General features: G+C 44.0%; 1 protein-coding gene across 2 annotated transcripts in view; it reads right to left on the reverse strand.

Annotated features, from left to right (window-relative positions):
- Window positions 1–20,931, reverse strand: part of ATRN (attractin) — a 305,667-nt gene that overhangs the window by 86,180 nt on the left and 198,556 nt on the right. For both annotated transcript variants that reach the window (XM_061552847.1, XM_061552846.1), the window contains exon 25: window positions 8,825–8,886. In XM_061552847.1, the coding sequence (XP_061408831.1) occupies window positions 8,825–8,886 (62 nt within the window). The remainder of the gene's footprint in view (window positions 1–8,824; window positions 8,887–20,931) is intronic.

Genomic DNA, 20,931 nt, shown 5'->3' on the forward strand with positions numbered 1-20,931 from the left:
ATTGAGATCTTCGAAAGCTAAAAATGGACCTGGTTAAATGAGTAAAGAGCTATGAACCAAGGGTACAGACAACCACTGTTTGGCAAGAACAGTAATTCGGTAGAAAACTGTTTGATGCTAGAAAGTAAAAACGCTGTGCTGAAGAGGTCATCGTAACCAGATATTAAAATGCACGACCGCACATGCCGTGCGCGTAATAACCACGGGGAGCAATAAAACACAAAAAGACTAAGCGGGAAGAAAAGAAGAAGACACGTTTCCGTTTGTTGCGCACAATTTTTTTTACAAATCTCAGCATTTCATAACCGTGAGCGCAAACTCGCGGGAAACGCTTCTTGTTTAAAATTAGTGAAAAATATTTGTCTTTAAGTTTCACCGGTTCACCCGTGGACAAGCGTAATTCGATAGTTTAATGGAAAGACACGTTCTGCATTTCCACCTTCGGATGGGGAGTTTCGGTTCACCCTCGGGTCAGCTGTCTGCAAAACTAAACAGGAGGTCTTTTCGCGGCACAGTGAGAGAGCGGCACACGACGGCAGACAGCTAATGTCCGCGACCCGCCAATTTAATTTCCTGCTGCGGCCGCCAACACGACGCCACCGGCGTGCACGTCCGGTCGCAGCGGCGGTCTGCGCTGTCGTTTTCTGATCCATTAGCCTGGCTTCTGCCACGTGCATCGTCTCGGGCCACATGTGAGAGGCTGCAAGGGAAGAGGCCTTTACTGCCACGCCATGCATCGGACGCCGACAGGATGTTTCTGGGCTGCACAAGCTGACCGCTTGTCAGTGGCTCTCTTCCATCCAGTGTGGGGCTGCTAACATCTGACTGGCCATGAAGCACGTGAGCCATGGTGGTTGGTCCCGGTACCACCTGGGGTGGCGAATGCTATTTTTTATATTTTTCCGGGTAAGGCCCACTGAGCTGTATAGCTCTTTTTAAGAAGCGAGCTGGCCACACAAATGATCGCTCAAAAAAGTGTCTAATGATGCGGAAATCTATTGCAGCAAAATACTCTAAAACGCACGTTGGTTCTAAATGTGGAGGGAAAAACCGGGAGACCCGGATAAAGATCTAGGCGCCCACGGGGAGAGCATGCAAATTACATATACAGCAGCAGGCGTTAGGGTCGGGAACGAACCAACGACCTCCTGTATACCTGGTGAGGTAGTTAACATTTCTCTACCACTGCCAGTGTCCACCATGAGCAGAACGCTCTGCAGTAGATACCCTCCCTTTCATAGGAACACTTCGTATTTATTTTTATGTTGTTCCTTAGGTGTTTCATGTCACATTTTCCTCCCTCCAAAACAATATTTTCTTTCCAACACTATTCCGCGCCTCCAATTAGCACGGTTGGCTACGTACGGTGTGAAAGAAGTTCAACGTACTATACGTCATACCGTATATGTATGCACGTGTTTCTCACAAAAAGCTCCAACGGTGAAACTTGCTGTCATATATATATATATATATACACGTGTGATCCAGAGATCACATTCTTCAACAATATGATGGTTAGCATTTTCCACCCCGGGTGGTTCCAATAAGCCATTTTCAAGCCAATGGCATAAGGGGCCAATGGTGCGCATCCCATATGGATAGCATGCTGGGAAGGGGAAAGGAGATCTGGAGGGGAAGAAAAAAACAAACACTCGCCGACCAGCTGCGAGGTACAAGAGCAGAGGCCTTGTTTCTTTAATTTCCCTTTATTTATATCTGAGAATGAGTGCAAGGAGATTATGTACATAGTTTATTCAGTGGAGCAACCTGGTCAGCAATGTGAGCAACAGTTACCATATTTTTCTCAATTAATTAGCACGTTCCATTTTGGGATATGGCCTTTTAACTAGTACACACATTCCATTATTATGTATGTATGTTGAACGTCTTTCGTACCGTACGGAGCTAACCGTGCGTCTTCAATGTTAACTTTACATCAGAAAGAATGATTTAATAATCTCCCACACCATAATCTGGGATGGCTTTAAGGCTCAGGCTGTTGACCCTAAGAAAACCGTCTGAATTGCAAATCACCCACGTACCTTAACAGTACTTGGTCAGCCAAAAGTGCATTCCAAAATACATCTCTCCAACGGTTGATTTCAGGCCATTTATATGATGTATTGCTACCAATGATGTGTGTATTTGATAAAACAAAATTGTAAATAACACCGTAGCGCAGGACTCAGCAACTCGGCCCATGAATTGTGTGATAATGAGCATCTTGGAATGGAATTGAGGTGGCCTATATTCCATTCCATTGCTCATTCTAAGTGCAGGTACACAAAGACAAAGGTCCCCCATTGTCGCCTTAACAGACTGTTGGGACAAGTACTGCAAGCGAGCACCTATGAAGGCCAGCAGGATACACGAGGGGGTGGATGGCCAACACCACGCCCGGCCACCTTTGTCTCCCCAGCAACGATGTTTACACACTGCACCAGGTGCTAATTTGAGGCTAAGTCAACATAGGGGAGGCCCAGGACCGGTTCAAATAACCGCCACTGGTGTTGGTCGTGAGCGAGAATTGAACTCGGGTTCGTAGTGCAAAGCGCTCGCCGCTGCACCGCCGCATGTGAACAAATGCACCACCACGTGGTGGGGAGGCCGTGATTCTGAGTGACGTCAGCCCCCGTTCCCTCTCCGCCCCCCCCCCCACTCTCACTAGGTATCCCGGACAGGATGACGCACGGCTTGTTTCTGACAACTATCGATGCGACAAATTTTTTCCAACCACATCCGTAACTCACCCTGGCAGGCCCGCATCAGAAGCAGACGTTAAGATGATAGATGGACGCAATACATTCAAAGCTCTGCCAATTCAAGAGGACAGGACCACACAGCAGATTGCACGACGGGCCTGAAGAGATGCCACCAAGTGGCCTTCTTTGCACGAGAAGGTAAATGTGTGATATTTATCAAGATATTTAAGTACCCACTAAATAAATAAGGCACTCTTTGAGAGAAATTTGAAAATTTTATATGAACTGCATTTTTTTAAGAAGTGCTCTATTTATTGATGTACAAATCAACATGATTTTCCCCCCATGTTTTCATAATTTGTAATGGCTGTTATTCATCATTGCCCTATTTTCCACTGATGAGCACCCCCCCCCCATCGCCCCATACCATTCATTACCCAGTGTTGCACGCGGTGCAAAAAGGGGGCAGCGGATGGGGGGGGGGGGGGAGACCACACATTAATTTACAGAAAAATAAAAACAACTCTCTTCAACAACCACGAGCCGCCCAGCTTTGCACGCCGGGTTAATTGCGAGGGAAGCAACACCGCGAGCATTCTCGCTTTACTCCACCGAACGTCAGCTTCCGCCGCTGGCGCTGACGGCAAAAACGGGTCACTCGCGGAGAGGGAGTTCGCAGCAATTTTGAATATTTTGCAGCATTCAGGCCCCAAGGCGAGTTGCTTTCATAATCTGATACCGTCAGTGAAGTGTCAAGGGTGCCTTATTGTGCGATTCATGGGGCTCATTGGACAAACTCCGGTGGGGCTGAATATTTCACCGCCGCTGCATCGCCCGGACGTCCCCATTAAACGCCTCTTGCATGCAATGAGCGTGATCGCCGGTGACATAGGCTGTGACTTTTACCCAAGGACCCCGCTCCCTCCCTCCCCCTCCCGCCCTCCCGCCACACTTTGAAATATTTACACCAAATACGTCGTTTGGGAACCGAATTAATATTGCAAAAGCAGAGGGGCGTGAAAAGGCGACACACGACAGCGTTATGAACAGGTTGCTTATTTGGCCGACGTCACTCACTCTGCATCTGCTTCCTTTTAGCTGTCTGTGAAAAGATTAGAAACAAACCAATAAGCCGGCAGAAAGAAAAAAACCCGGTAAGCTGCTGGAGGCACCGAACGCCGTTGACAAATTAACCGTCCGTAAATGGATGATGTCTATCTGCCAGGGATGGTATGGGATTTAATTGGAACCTAAGTAGGTCGGGATGCACGTGGCATTCTTAAGGAGGGCCTCCTGTTTTTGTTGTTGTTGTTAAGAGTGATCGCTGTGGGAATGCATGTGGCTCCACACTTGATTGACCTGCCACATTTCAGAGAGCAGAGACAAGGTCACCGCTGTCACCTGCTGCACACGCGAGAGATTATCACGACGACCGAAAAGCTGCTACCTGCAACATTCGTCAGGTAATGCTCTCCCAGCTGTGATATTTAAACTCTAATGGCAAAAAAGGTGTACAAATTAAGACCACTGGCGTATTGCAATGAAGGCTGCCAAAATATGAACCCAATTTTCTAAAAGTTACGAAGCTGTCCGTGCCACATTTCAAACAGAGTATTGAACGTGTATTAGAACAATGATGTAATTTATATTCGTGATATTGAATCATGAGCCCTGGGTTAGATGATTAAGTGGGTCATGACATCACGAAAAACGTACGTTTAACTTGTAAAACGCATCACAGTAATACACTGCTAATGCACGTTTCAGCTGACCGCCCACAATTACTGAAAGCCCTCGCAATGTAGATTTCATTTTGATGAGAGACCACTGTACATATTAGATAAGCGGCCAATATGTCTCGATCTGTATGTCCGCACAGAAAACAAAAGTTTTTTTTTTCTAGACAACCCATCAGCCCCACGGCCTTCTGGGAGTGCAGAAAAAAATCACGAGTTATTCGTTTTAAATCACTATTTAAGCCTTTATTATTTTAAAAGTAGCATTTGTTCCTTTTATGCCAAAGTAAATCTTCAAATATGCCATTATAATCAAGATGAAACATTACGTAATTACAAAAACGGTAAATGATTGTAAAAATGTATTACACAAAGACATAATTTCCATATATGAATGAACCAGTGTTTTAAATACGCTACTAAACTTTCACCACACATGTACTGACAGCGATTTACTGGATAATTTTTTTCTGCAATCAGCTAAATTGTTAAGGCAGATTTGACGCATTACCATTATTGTTTACTTTAGCAAATTACCTATGTCTATTTGAAAAATAAATTCCATTCTTACATTTGTGAATGTTCAAAGTACTACATATATTAAACATTTAAGTAATCAAGATGGAAGAAAAACGTGGCATGTAAAAGTAATTTAGCGTATCTCACATCTTAGCCTATATCACCTAAGCAATATATTCGGTTTCTTATTGAAAAGCAAGCGCGCGATTCCAAAGAGGCACAATAGATTTTGGTGCAATGGAAACCTTACTGCGAACAGATTCAGAATAAAGTTTTCAAAACTTTTACTCCGGGCAATCTCATCACGTGGAAATATTTAACCCGCCCGGGGAAGGGGTGAATTCGGAGTAGTTTGGGATGTGTCACAGCAACGGGCACAATTTTAGGTTGGCTGGTCGCAAGGAAGACAAAATGCCCACACGATGAAGCCTCAACATAGCTTAACAAATGAACTGTCTCTGCGTGTGCACGTCCACCGTGTCCATTTTGGTTCACTGATCCCGCTGTGATTAGACCCGAGGTACCAAACTGGAATCGACACGGAATTTTTTTTTTAACATAATTCTAAATTGTAAAGCTACTTCATTGGTTTGTACTCGCAATTATTACTGCAGTGCATGCAGCAAAAACAGCACAAAAATTTATTTTATTTTCAACTTTTTCCCCAATACCGTATGCATGTAATGGAAACATAAAATCTAAGGAAATGCTATTAAATAAATCCCTGCTGTGTGTTTATGACTATTGCCGTAAAGCATAAGTATAAAGGCTGGGCAAGAATAAGACGTTGGGCATTTACACTTATCTGCTAAACCATCCATCCACCATTCTGTATTAAATTAGAAAGTTTCCTGAATTGTAAAGCATTAAAATGAACAATAAAAAGCCCAACTCAATCGACACCAAACTATAATTAGAACAATAACAGTAAAATGATGGCAATTCCATTACAAGTTGATTGTTCATTAGACATCTTCCGACATAAAAGAAACAAGTGAGTTTAGCACACATGATTGGTAGGCATTTAGCAAAAAGCCAATAACATCACGGAACGCCTAAATCGCGTGTTCTTTATAGACCAACCAACATACTAGAGGATAGATATGTTAGCTAAATCAACTTCACGGTCCATTGAAACTCCACGTAAAATGTGTATAGTTGTGTAAAAAGAGCACAATAATTTATACAAGACAAATTTTGATGGCTTTGCTGAACGTACATTTCCTCATCATTTTAAAATTAATCGGCAAGACATTTTGCACGTTGGTCCTGTGAAATTAAACACAGTAAATGCTAAGTAATATTTCAGAAGAAGATGAGAAAAAATGACTGAGCCACAAAGTTTCTTCTCTCGACATCTCCAAATGCCATTTTTGTTAAGACAGCGGCCCGGAAAATGTAATCACTAGTCTGACAGGCAGCTCGTCCCTGAGTCGGGAATTGGGATACCCAGAAGAACAGAGGATGCTGCCAATTTACTACCATAATAGCAACCGAGAGGACATTCTAATAAACACCACTACCCGTAAAAGCACAGTTCCCAGGGTGGTCGGCAAAAACATCGGTTCGGCTTGTCCCAGCAACAAAACTATGAGTTTTTGCCCAATGGCAGTTCACATGAACTTTACTGCAAATACAAATTACCCGTTCTCCTCTGTGGATTACTTCATTTTGTGTTGTAAATGGAATACTAAACCGATATCGCCAAACAAATTAATATTACCTACACAATTACGGGATACTACATTCGGGACATGCTCTCGCCCTAATTGAGGGGGACAAAGAAAAATTACATTAAAAACTAGAAACAAAAAGGCTTCCCCAGCTGCAATATCATGTTACTCAGGTCTGCTCAAAGAATGCAATGGTAAAGCAACAAGCCTGAAACTTTTCGATTTAAAGCTTTCGTGACTGCAGGGATTCATCTTCTTGGTTCTTTCGGTAAAGTCACGTAGAAGGGAAATAATAAAATAATAAAAATAAAACATAATAAAATAATTCTCACGACGTTTCGGCCACAACGCAAGCAGCCGTCCTCAGGTGAAGACCAGGTCTGTCGGGGAGACAACGTCTGAAAGAATGTTGAATTTTTATTATTTTATTATTTCCATTCTACGTGACTTTACCGAAAGAACCAAGAAGAGGAAAGCCTGAAACTGCTTCCTAAAATGCCAATGTTGGTACAAGGGCATCCCCGCTCGAGGGGGCTCCTCTAGACAGCCCCCTATTCGGAGTATTTAGGCAACTCTTCAACACTGGCATCTTGGAAGTGATGGCAGTACCCACACTCGACCCCCACGAGATTCCACCAACCGATCGATAGACTAACTGTGGGTGAAATCGTTTATGCTGCCGGGAGGGTAGGATAGACGGGAATTGGAAACATGTTTCCATTTTTCTTAATCTCCTTTGCAAATGTCTCTACCGAGATGCACCTTTTTTGCACTCGAACATACTCGAATGAAACTGTGAATACAATAAAGTGAAAACATCCTATTACATTAGAGGGCAGATCAGGACTTGGACCCAGGATCTTCGAAGTATTGGCACAGCACCCTGTGGACAGGACATTATGACATTGGCCCCTCGAGTCATCTAAACAACCCTAATTCGATTGTTGGGTCTGATTTAACGACACTGGGCCGCCTCCGTGTCTGCTCAGAATTCTCTACAGAGTTTTTAAATAACACAATACCATTTGGGTTTATACAGCACCGAAATGTGACCGCATCTCAAGATTCCGTAGAGGACTCGTGGGCTTTTTTATTTTATAGAGGGAGGCAGGCAGAGTTAGGTAGAATAAAAAAAATATTGTTATATGTGTATGTATGCATGTATGGTGAACTTCTTTCGCACCGTACGTGGCTAACAGTGTGAATCAGGTGCGGGGGAAACGACAACAAACTAAACCCAAAAAGCGATGAGGGTAGAATGGCCGATGGTGTGAAACAGATAAAACCCCATTTCACCGCTTACCAATCTGAAACTAAATCTCCTTCTGATCGCTACAAATGTCACTAGGCAGATAGAGGTGCACTGCACTGCAGGCCAATTAGATGTATGAATGCGTCACACAAATTCTCCTCAGGAAGTATGAATTTTGATGCTTGGACACGCTCACATCTGGAGGCAATTACATTAATTCTTCAGAGATTCCCCAATTGAGGCTTTTTTGGCAAGGGTCAGGAAAAGAAAAACCCATAAAAAGAAATGAATAATAAATAATTAACCCTACACATAATTCAATAAGCAAACACGCACACACACTCGAATAGTCATGTATTATAAATTACCCGACCAATTCTGTGCTCGCGAGAGATAATATCAAATTAAAAGGAAATGAAGTAAATTGGGGAAACGTGCGGCACTGCTGAACCTCGCACGTTTTCGCCGCTTCCTACGGACAGTGTGGCCCATCCGTGCCATTTACCGTGAAACGTTGAACGTGAAACGTTGACCGTGAAACGTTGACCGTGAAACGTTGACCGTGAAACGCTCACCGTGAAACGCTCACCGTGAAACGTTGACCGTGAAACGTTGACCGTGAAAAGTTGACCGTGAAAAGTTGACCGTGAAAAGTTGACCGTGAAACGTTGACCGTGAAACGCTGACCGTGAAACGTTGACCGTGAAACGTTGACCGTGAAACGTTACCCGTGAAACGTTGACCGTGAAACGTTGACCGTGAAACGTTGACCGTGAAACGCTCACCGTGAAACGCTGACCGTGAAACGTTGACCGTGAAACGTTGACCGTGAAACGCTGACCGTGAAACGGTCACTGTAAAACGCTCACCGTGAAACGCTCACCGTGAAACGAGTGGCAGCAGAATGCTGCGCGGTGTGCGACCGCTGCATGTGGCCCTCACCTGAAAAATGTGATGAAAAACTGCACCAGGTCCATAAAGTTGCTGTGCTGCGAAAATGCAATCTGGAAGAGAGACGGACAAGAGGTGCAGTCCCGCATTAGTGACGGCGGGCTACACAATGTCGATTGTGCTGTTATAAGGTGGGAAAAAAACAAATGAAAGACGGCGAGAAGCACTGAAAAAGCCATTCGTCATTGCGTTGGGAATTTGTCATGAATCCAGCCGGGCAAAATGATAACCAACTTTGTTCGCGAAGATTCATCTGCACTCCGTTACGTTTGTAAACTTTTAAGAGACAAGCAAAAATGCGCACAGTTTAAATATAATGCAGGACAAAACGTACCCAAGCACACACATACTATGTTTGCACACCATGAGGGTATCAGTTCAGTAGGCAACACACACGATTAAGGTCCCTACCCTGCCTTGTGCAAAGTAGAATATTAATTTCCTTCCCTCCCCAAATGTTGTTGCAAAATTTCACCAAATAAAATGTGGGTACATGTACGTGCGTCAAAAAATGTCACACCCGTGCGTTTGGAAAAATATGATCTTCCTGACACAAGGCGTACTCTGCCGTAACAAAGCGAGCGTCCCAAAGAGGCCGGGGCACAATCGCAAGCGGGGCGACAGGGATACGGAGGCAGAGCCCGGGCACAGCCTCCCGGCAGCGCTCACAGCTGCCACGGCTAAGGCAGCGGGGGCCCAAGTGATGCCCAAGCGGAAGACGCGGCGGGGGGTCTGGTGTGATGCTCAGGTACATGCCCGTTGCACGTGGCTACCGGGCTTTGTGGCTACAGGAGCAATTCCTCAAGCGAGGATGCGTGACTTGTCAAGGGAGGAGAGAAGTTGGTCTCGAAAAAAAACGGAGCACTCAACCCGGCACAAAAGACAATGGAATAGAATGATAAAAGTAAGAAAATAAACGTGGTTTTTTGTTGGCTTTGAGGACAAAAATGTTGCGAAAAATGCTCTGAGCTGTGGTGTATGCGACACAGGTGCTGTGCGGCGTAGAGCCAAGTGTAATCATGAACGGCGCCATCCCTAGTGATGGACACCCGCCGCCAACTCGCTGGAGCAAGTGCCATCTGCGTTGCTTTGTTCACACATGCCGAGCATTTCATAAGCTTGGTAGGGCCACAGGTGACAAACGTGCGTAATGTTATAATGTCGCAAGTGACTAGCCTGGCCCAGTGGATTAGGAAAACATTCTCCCGCTACAGACAAAGATCCCCCCCCCCCCCCCCCCCCCGTATAGCGTTAACAGACTGCTGGGGCAAGTGCTGTTTGCGAGCACCTATGAAGGCCGGCACGAGGGGGTGGTGTGGCTAGGCCTCAGGCCCGGCTGCCTGACTCCTGATGTTTACACTTTGTGCCAGATACTCATTTGAGGCCGAGTCGACCTAGGGAATGCCCGGACCCACACACGCACACACTTAAACATACCAGGCTCATCAGTGTAGCTGAAACAACATCAAATGTAATTCACGAGCCAGGGTTTTTTAATGGAACTAGACCAGGTGGAGCTAGAGAAAGCAATGGGAATTGCATGGAAAAATTTTCATCATCCGTTGGAAATAATTTAATGCTGCGTCACACCATGGAACACGGACATATTAAATCCCACATTTTGCGGGTCATTTTGGTGCAAAAAAAACGTCTTCAGTTAAACCGCGCTCTGCAACGTGAACAAAAGATAGAGACGTCGTTTTCCATTGCTTGCCGCCGACTAAATATGTCGTTGTCAAAAAAGAAAATGCACACCAGTGGAATACTAATTGATGCCGGAACACAGCACAGTTTCTTTATCGTGTGACTCGTGAAGTTACCCATTAGCAAGAACGGTATGACAGCCCTAAGGTTGAGTTGAGTGAAGAATGCTGCGATGAGCAACTTGAAACAGCCAAGTGGACTGCAGTCACGAGCTGCTAACACCTGCAGCATTACTTTTACGTTTGCGCGGGGTTTTTTTTCCCATAATTCGTAAAAGCGTAAAGCGTGTTGATACTTGAAATATTACAAAACAGACCGATGGTGCTGTGCAGAACTTTGCAATAAATTCTGAGTAAACGTTGATGTTGCATTCAAAGTTTATTAGAAAAATAATAAAAATAGAGTGCAACACCTTGCCTAAATTATATTAATTTTAAACAACACATATAGTTTGTTTCCACATGGAATTGAATGTGTAATTAATAAATTATGTTGCGCGTGTTATTTGAAGAGCACATTGTCAACATGAAAAAAATTATATTCTTATTTGTAATTAAATTATGCTAATAATGTTTAATACTTAGAGTCAGCTGAACATTTAAGTTTAATTTACATTTGAATGTACGATTATGACCATTTAAACCAATACACGCTCACATTTCCAATAAAGGCTAAATGACTCAGATTCCCACGAGTGATTTGTAGGGATTCTGAAGAAGGACCCAGAGATGTTCATGGGCATCATTAGAGCCATGAGAGTGGCTGGCCAATGTTTTTATTTTAATCATGCACACCTGCCGTACCAAAAGAGAAATTAAAGGTGGAAGTCTTTTCACCAGTGCCTTCATTAAGCGTGCGATGTCTTACAGTGTAATACACTCGAAAAATACGTGTTATTTTTACTCTGTTGGGTCCAAAATCAATTAAGAGTGTTAGCAGACACCAGGGAAACAGAAAATCTACTTGTCCCTTAAAAACAGGGCTTTAATAATAAGTACTTGCCTCAATGACACGAAAACAGCTGGAGGTGAACAAAGCCACACCAATGCCATCTTGTTTGCGTTCAAATCTTTAAGCTGGCCGGATCTTTTGCGACGTTACAGCTTACTTACGGTGCCCCAGCTTTAAACAGTGCAGTAGTTCCTATTTATTCAAGTAGTCAGGGGAGAGTCGATGCCATTTTAAAATAAGGCAAAACTGGAATACAGTGATCTTCTAGAAATATTGCCAAAGGGTTCTCATTTAACATTCAACTTTTACAGCACAGAGCACATACTTGCAATGCCCTGGAGAAATGGCAGGTTGTGGTGAGGGTTGGGGGGGGGTAATGATGGGAACTTAAAACTTCAATTTGTTCTCCGGCTATCATGCAGCCCCCAGGCTGACGCGGTGGTAGTCGGAAAGCTTGCGGGTACATTACCTAAACACTAAATACGCATGCTGCTCTTTAAAAGGAATGTCCCCTGTGCTTAATTGGGCATGTAAACTATTCACTGACATTATTCTTCTGCACGGCAGTATATGGCGTGCACGCAGAAATGAATTACCGCTTCAATATGCAATGTATTTCTGAGCCGAGGTCAAAAAGGCCCAGCAGTGCTGGCCAAATTGAAAATAATAATAAATTCAAGTACGTGTGTTCACTTCCACGCAACTAATTTTCTTGGGAAATTAAAATTTCAGTGTGGCCTTTTAAATGTTTAATTCCTTCCTTTATATACAACACTCGTGTAAGCCGTTGCCAAATCCTATAGGAGAGGTTGTCAGTCATAAAACACGCACAAGAGGTTGACCAAAGGGGCGAGACGCAGCGATGAGAGCCGCCGCGCGTACTTGTGGGACTAAGATGGATTGCAGCTTCACGGGACGGCAGGAGGAGGGCATGAGCCTGGGAAGGGCTCCTCGACCGGATGATGGTCTGAGTGGCCAGATTACTCTCTCTCCCTGGTATCACAGACCTCCGTGCATGGGACATTTGAGACTCACAAAAAGTTCTCCAAGTGCACCCAGGTATATAATCCTTTTGGATCAGTGACCAATACATTCACACAAAATATCACACTTTTTGTTTTTACACACAATCTTAAAAGCCTAACTCATTTCCAAGGGGTAAAATGCATAGGGAAAGAAAATGCCCCGATTGACATGTGGCTGAACACGAACAGTCGGCAACGTGAAGAATTGGTGTCTTGTGTTGGGAGAAGTGGGCCCCCCTACTGAAGAGATAGCAAAGGTGGTTGTGGGTTTTTTCCTCTCTCTCTTTCTCTCTATTCCAGGACATCCCCTGATGTGACATGAGGCCCTGCTGACGAGGCATTCCCAAAGTGCAATTGGGATAGGATTGGTGATGCAAACAAATGTAATCAAAGTGAATACAAATAACATTTACAATCACATTGCAGAAATCCTCCTTTAATCTGCCTAGCATTGCAGTTTTACCGTACTGAGCTTCGGGAAAGGTGAGGGGCCTCAGTTTGGTGTCAAATGTCACATCTACCTTAACCCTTCCCTTGGCTTTGGAAGTCACAGAGCTGCTCTGAGAGTGATGCTGACTGATTTGAGTCCACAATCTAAGTCCCTGGTATAAAATGGCAAATGTAGCATTTTCAACATGTGCACATTACAAAAGCAAGACGTTACTAGTGGTGCTTCCTTTTATTTTAATTAGTAAAACAGCGTTTGGCATTTCACAGGCACTGAATGTCAGTGTCGCAGCCATGTGTGCTGGGAAAATGTGCCTTTGGCATTTTAAAGTCTTCACTAGGGGACAATGCTGCATGTACAGGGTTTAATGGAGCCACTCTTTTGTAAAAAAAAACAATTACCTCATGAAACCCCCTTTTATGATAAATTAAGCAACAAAAGTGTTGTCCATATCGTTTTGCTGAACAGCGAAAACAAAGGCAGAACCTCATTGCCGAAGCCACTTGGCTTGAGAGGCATGACACTTATTTGACCTAACTACGTGCCGTAACCTGTCCGCGTAAAATATCATGTGACACACCTTTAAATGGGGGTGAGAATTGCGAATGCACCAAACTGACTTCAGGTCGACACATTTGCATAATTGTGGAGAAATGTGGCAAAAGAGGTGAAAGTAACGTGCCGAGTGTGAACGAGTTAATCGCTCTGGCGATATCCTCCGCTTGCTCGTGCTTAGGGGGGTCACGTGAGTACAAGGTTGCCTTATCTTAATTTCATTCAATCTCTGCACAGAACTTGTCAGTGGAAGGATTTAAAAAAATGCAAATAGCTCTGACAAAAAAAAATGGGAGCTGGAAGGAGCAACGTTTGTGAAGAATAAACCCAGCTCTGGCAATTTAACTCGAAAGGCCATTCTAATGCTAAGCAATCACATTTGGATGCTGTGTGCAAGCTTTCCAGATCTGCTGGAATTATGTGGGGAAACAGGTCCCCGGGCTAAATAAGAAAAGGGTTATGCTACGGGAACGTTTAATATCGTGTTGAGGATTTCCTTCACGCCCCCCGATTAATGGCAGGCAAAAATGTGATGTTGCTTCTGGTAACAGGCGAGTGCACCGGCTTTCAATGCCAATGCAGGTCAGTGTTGTGTGCTTGTGGCAGCCAACCTACATTTGTTTGATTTCTCTGTTAATTATTCATACATGCTTCCAAAGAATACACAAATATATATGGACGAGACTTCACCTGAAAATAATGTAAATTGAAGGAAACTGATTCTAGATTTGAAGCTTTCGTGACTGCAAGGATTCATATTCTTAGGGTTTTTTTCGTGACTTTACCGAAAAAACCTAAGAATGTGTTTTTTAACGAGAGGTTAAACCAAACACTGTGTATAGAGGTTATTTCTGCAAGTTGCATTGACTATAGAATTCTGCAATTTCACCATACACCTGTGCATCATTACACATTTCCAGAATGTTTTTCAAAAGTCTAAAATAAAATAAAAACGATAATTATAACAATAATAATATTACAATGATAATTTATAGCCTTTCTTCAAATCTCCTACTGGATAAAGATCTCCCAAAGCCAACATCTGGTATGAGGGTTGTTTGATCATACTTCACCATACTGGTTGGTGTGAGATATTAACTACCTCGCCTGGTATACAAGAGGTCATGGGTTCGATCCCGACCCTGACGCCTGCTGTATATTTGGAGTTTGCGTGTCTCTCGCCCCCCCCCTCTCCCCCTGATCGCGTGGATTTATCTCCGAGTCCTCCGGTTTTTCCCTCCACAATTTAGAATCAGCATGTATTTGGCTGCTAGAAACATTTACGTGATAAGCCACTTCGATAAGCTATCATTTGTGGCCAGGTCGCTTCTGAAAAAAATCTATATAGCTCAGTGGGCCTTAACTGGTAACAATAAAACCAGTTTAGTTTTTAATTGTGCAACTGCTCAACCCTAATATACCTATTCCCGGATAAAAAATAGCTTATGGCTGTCTGCCATAATACACTGAAATACATTAAATAGCCGTTTTAATGAGGACATCGCACACGAGCACACAAAGGCATGCGCACACACACAAACAGCAATGGTGCAGCCTTGCTTGCTATGCTGACCAAGAATATTCGACGAAAGCCCTACGACTCTGCCCTCAGGATATTTCATTAAAGTTAAATTACAGCACTGCACAAAGGATACCTTCTATGAAGTCAAGCCACATTTCACATGTATCCTAAATGTGACAGTTAAGACGTAAGGTACATGCTCACGTTAGCATATTAGCAGGCACAAGCTGACCACAATGGTGAAATAGCTGATCCACAAATTTGACCTCTTGCAATGTAACAATATTTTATTTAAAATTAGTGTTGTTTAACAAAAACCGAGTAAACCTGGAAAACTTTTCAGAATCGATGACCGGTTCCAACGGTCAACGGAACCGGTGACCGTTTTCAGTGGAATCTTAGCAACGAATGCACCGACTGGCCCACGCGCGAACGTACGTACAGCAGCATGCCTAAGGGTAAATAATAGATTTGGTAAACACGTGGTAAAGGTGCAGCCCTGCAAGTTCCTGCTTGCTCACACCACTGCTCATGAAAGGGCTTCATTTAGAGTGGGCTCTCGAGGGCATGTCACGCACTCTTCCACGTTGACCAGACATGTTTGGAAGAGGTGGGTTATAATACCCCGACCACACGCGGACCTGCTGATGGACCAAGTGTGGTGAACCCATTCAGACCGCGTGGAGAGATATAATCGAACCGGCGACCTGTCAGCAATGCAAGTCCACAGTGATAATTCACTGTGGAACAAAAAAATAGAAACATTTTGTTCCTGGGTAGTAAGTGTTATTTTCAAATTGCTTATGCCTCAAAAGTACAGAAAATGCCTATTATCCCCCACAACCTTTGCTTTTGTGACCAGGACACAAAAGCAAAGTTAATAATCCACCCCATTAATAACACTGTGTAACAAATTTATTTATTTTTTGTTCCTGGGTCGTAAGTGTTATTTCCTAAATTGCTTATGCCTCATAAGTACAGAAAATGTCTATTATTCCCCACAAACTTTGCTTTTGTGACCAGGACAGTTATATTTTGAAATGTACCTATTGTCAATGAAAAAATGTGGTGTGCATTTGTGTCATTCCTTCACGTAAAGTCCTGGTCACAAAAGCAAAGTTTGTGATGAATAATAGCCATTTTCTATACTTTTGAGGCATAATCAATCAGAAAATAACACTTACTACCCAGGAACAAACATCGTGTGACATATATAACCATCATGCAACTGTGGCAGCTTCCTTCATTTCACAGGGGAAAATATACAAAGTATTACGTTTAATAATATGGATGGTCCTAAATGTACAGCAAAAGCGGTAACCGGTTGTTTTCATGTTTACTGGTATGGAAAAAAAACGATTTTAAGAACCATAACCAACAGCAAATTGTACGTTCGGTGATGTCAGCAAGCACTCAATCCCCAGCTGAGTGAAATACAAATGGAAGACCTGACTGTATGCCACAGCTCAGTCAATGTGTTCATAGTGAAAGGCTTGGTGCTTTTGGAAATGTGGTGAGCTGAAGCCATTCCGGCTCCAGTCGACCCCTTTTAAAAAGAGAACTAAAAAAAAGAGGGTGGACGAAGAATACTCTTAGGTTGTTTAGGTAAAGTCACGTAGGTAAAAAATAAAATTAATAAAAGTAATAATAGAAATGAAATAATGAAAGTCACGTAGGTAAAAAATAAAAGTAATAAAAGTAATAATAGAAATGAAATAACATAATTTAGTTATTTATTTCTATTATTACTTTTATTAATTTTAATTTTATTTTTTACCTACGTGACTTTACCGAAAAAACCTAAGAGTATGAATCCTTGCAGTCACGAAAGCTTCAAATCTAGAATTGGACGAAGAATCTCCAACAAGGAGGAATTGCTCTGGTTTTTTTTCTTCCAGAGGATAATGCCGGAGAGATTAGCTTTCTCACAACACAGCAACACAAAGTATGTCTCCAGCACCGAGTGCATTCTTAGCAACCAGCACTGGCTCCTGGATGAGATGGCAGGATAGGCCTTCTCTCCAAAGATCATATTGTTGAACACACAATGGCGACGGGACAAGGTTGGGCCATGAGTGATTCTTTGTCTCAGACCATTACTAAGGGAGTGACTACTTGGGGGGGGGAATGGTGCCTTAGCTATTTAAAACAAAAAATCAACGGTGTAATGAATAATACCAAAACGTGTTTTTTTCAGTGATCATAAGTCCTGACGAGCATGCGTCGTCACACTGTGCACTAAGGTGACGGGACTTCTTTTTTATGTGTTGAACGTTAAACGCATACCACTGCCATTTGGCAATCCAGGTTCACCTTCATCCCAGATGCTGGTGAATTATTGTTGAATTACTGTTCTTTGCAGAGCAACAAAAAAAAATTACATTTACGTTAAATTGATTGAATGCAAATTAAATGCACCAAATGGGAAACAGATGCTCGTTCATTCCTCACTGTCAAGAGACGAGCGGGAAATTATACTTGTGGATTTGTTTTATTTCTCTTCTCTTAACTAGGCCAGTGTGCTTTTCAACAAGGTCCAATTTGGAACTTATACCTACTCAATAGCCACCACAGCTCACATCACATGAGTGTTTTTGCCAAAAGTGTTTCCCCATGGTTTTAAGCGTTTTTCCCATTTCAGTTTTTAATCATTTTCTCCATAGGTAATTGCATGAACAAAAAAGGATATAGATCTTCACTTTATCCTCGTGCCAATAACTTTCCATTCAAACTCTTCTCCAATAAGTCGCTACCTCTTCCCCACATCACGCCATGCAATAGCACACTCCAGGTTACACATTTGAATAATAATAACAATCCAAAATGTCTCATTTAAAATCCAATATCACAGCATGCAATAAAGGTTCAGGGAACCCTAATTCATGGAAAACATAAAAACTTTCACTGCGGTCCCTAGCCTCCGAGTCCCCGTGCGTGAATGTGAGCCAGTTGAACGGTCGGTATGTGGCTTTGAAAAATGTCAAGAAAGAAAATGCAAACCAAGACCAGACGTTGTACAGATGTTCAGGAGCACGACAATATAATGATCTCTGCCAGTCAGTACACGCTGGGCAGAAGCCCTCCACAGTAAGTGCTCTCTGTGGGCAAGCTGAATATCAGCACACCCCAGTCCTTGACTAGACAAGGTATTTTGTGGTTCAAGTTTAGCAAAAGAAAAAAATGAATTTGCCTTTAAAAACCACACACATGTTGAGCCACGTGAAAAATAAAATTGGAGACCATCACAACTAACTTTGCGGTCTTCTTTGACAGTTTAAATGATCTGTTTGGAGCATTTGCAAAACGGTGGCTAAGTCTGCGCTGCGCGGAAGGATATTTTCACGTAAATTACTTTGAAGTGCCTCAAAATATTTGGGTTTTAAGCCATCACGTTGAGCCCAGCATTTGTAGTTGGCCACCGTCAGGCTCTGATGGTACACAACCGAGCGTCATTCCTATGCCGGGGACTCAGAACTCAGAAACACCATTGTCCTCGGTGAGCTGCAATAACCGAGCTAGCAGCACGAACGACAACACGGCACCAACGGCGACTCCACACGACAAGCCATCCAAGCACAACTGGGCACTTAACTACCTTGCTGACACACACTCCAGAGCAGAGGTCGCAAACGGGTTTTGATTCCTTACCCGTACCCAGCCGCACCAGGGTCGCAAACGGCTACCCGTACCCGGCCGGGTACGGGTAGCCGGGTATCGGGTAGGGTACGGGTATCGGGTACCCGGTTGCGACCTCTACTCCAGAGACACCCCCTATTTGGGCATTTGAGAAAGCAGCCTTTTTTGTGGGGAGAAGTTGGGTGGGCGCAAAGGTCGTCAGTCGCCAACTATGAAAACCAGGGATTAACATAAGTGCTGAAAACCCTGTTTATTCACATGTTGTGCCAACGACACGTATACTGGAGAAATCCGATGGGCTGTAAAGCTCTTTTTCACAGACATCCAATACACAACTGAATCCACGACATGAGCTTAGCCAGAGGCTGGGGGAAAAGGGGTCTTCGATGTTCTGTTTGCCCTGACGAGGTCACCGCGGCCGAGGGCACCGCGAAGCAGAAACGGCCATCTTGAGCACCCGACGAACGGAGCCCGTTAATGTTTCGAGAAGGGCGTGTGGGGGAACTCCATCCGGCGACCTTGCAGATTTCTCTGCCGGAGGCGGGTCAGCTTTGCCGGCCCAGAACACCATCATGCGGGCGACACTGCTTGGCTCTACCGTGCCCCTTGGCCTTGAAGGCCTCTCCAAAGCATTTCCGAACCCAAGCGGCCACCCTGTTTGGAAGACGCCTCACCGTCGGAGATAGCGGGCCTAACGCTTGATTGGACTGGGTCGAGCCTAGGAAGGCTCGCCCCCGCCGGGGAGTGGAAAAGGTGGAGGGCAAAACACTTGAGGGCCTTGGAATCATCGAGTTTTAATCGACGATATCCGATTATGTATTCTTGGGTCTTTTGGTAAAGTCACGTAGATAGGTTCAAATAAAATAACAAAAATAACAAAATGACATTTCGATCGCAACACAAGCAATCGTCTCCTTATTTGAACCTATCTACGAGACTTTACCGAAAGACACAAGAATATGAATTCCTGCGGTCACGAAAGCTTTAAGTCAAGATATCTGATTAATCTGTGGAGCCTCTTGAGATCCAGGATGGCTCTGTAACTCACAGATTCTTTGGGGACCATAAATAATTACGAGCAGAACAACGATTCCTGCTGTCCCCCCGCTGAGGCTTCTCCGATAGTCCCTATCTCGAGCAGCCTCGACATCTCTGTCCTTCACGTGCGGGTCATGTGGGAGTTGAGATTCCGCTGAGGCTGGTCCCGGGGCAGGCCTGGTGAATTCCAGCCTCTATCTGACCCTCGCTACACTCCGGGACCCACTCGTCCGTCCTGAGCAGCCTTCTCCGGTTGGTGGAGGAGTGCAAGTCCCGTCGCAGGAACGGTGTTCAACTTATGTACAGTCGGAACGTGTCGGTGGCCAATGTATCAATCAGCAATCGTTTAATCCTACAGAATAGGGGATGAACTTTATCAGAGGTCCTGCGATGATATAAATACCAGGACAAAAACAATTCCTGCATGAGGGTATTTTTGTACATCAATTGGTGACTGGAATCGAGACCATAAATTTGCTACACTTCGGCACTCAGTGAAATCACGGGTGTCTACCCCAGCCAGATCCGAACCCAGGATCCCAGCAGCGTCGGCTCAACGCTCAGGCCCTTGAGTCGCCCAGCACCGCCCCCTCCCCCCCACCCCTCCACAGAAGACCCTTCAATGTTCCCGGTCTCCAAATTCATTTGTTTTTCTTCAATATTTTGTTGTATTATTTAAATGGCTCCCCCAGCCATGTGCTCAACAATGGTCTAGCGTCAACGCCGGTGGCTCGCAGTGTGCAACCAGTCCGCTGCCTTATTTGAGTGGATAAAGTGCGTAATCTCCATCTCTTGGGAACATGGTCTAAACTGAATAATTGGTATAATCCATCTACTCTCACTGCGAAGGAGAGGCAAAGACATGGCCTCCCACTACCATCCTCGTGGGTGCCATGCCGGGAACATTGATCCTTGTCAAAACAGGAAGAGTTTCTAATGGCCCAAAAGTGGTGAAAGTGCATCCGTACGTATTGCTCATGCATCCCTGCGCATGGGCATATGTGCCTCCTTGATTGTGTGTGGGTTACCAGTGGCACAGCGGATCGTGCATGTTTCCATTTATATGTCGTTTGCACAAAGGTTTTTTTTTTTTTCCATCGAGTTAGTTAGTCAAGGTAAAATATACATTTTTAGCTATAACCTTCCATCCCTGGCAGAACCAATCAAGGGAAGTTGTCACGTCATGGGAAAATGTGCCAATTGGTTTAGTTTTTTTAGC

This window comes from Lethenteron reissneri, chromosome 17 (genome assembly GCF_015708825.2).
Source record: "Lethenteron reissneri isolate LAM-NWPU_2019-01 chromosome 17, ASM1570882v1, whole genome shotgun sequence".
Taxonomy (NCBI): Eukaryota; Metazoa; Chordata; class Hyperoartia; order Petromyzontiformes; family Petromyzontidae; genus Lethenteron; species Lethenteron reissneri.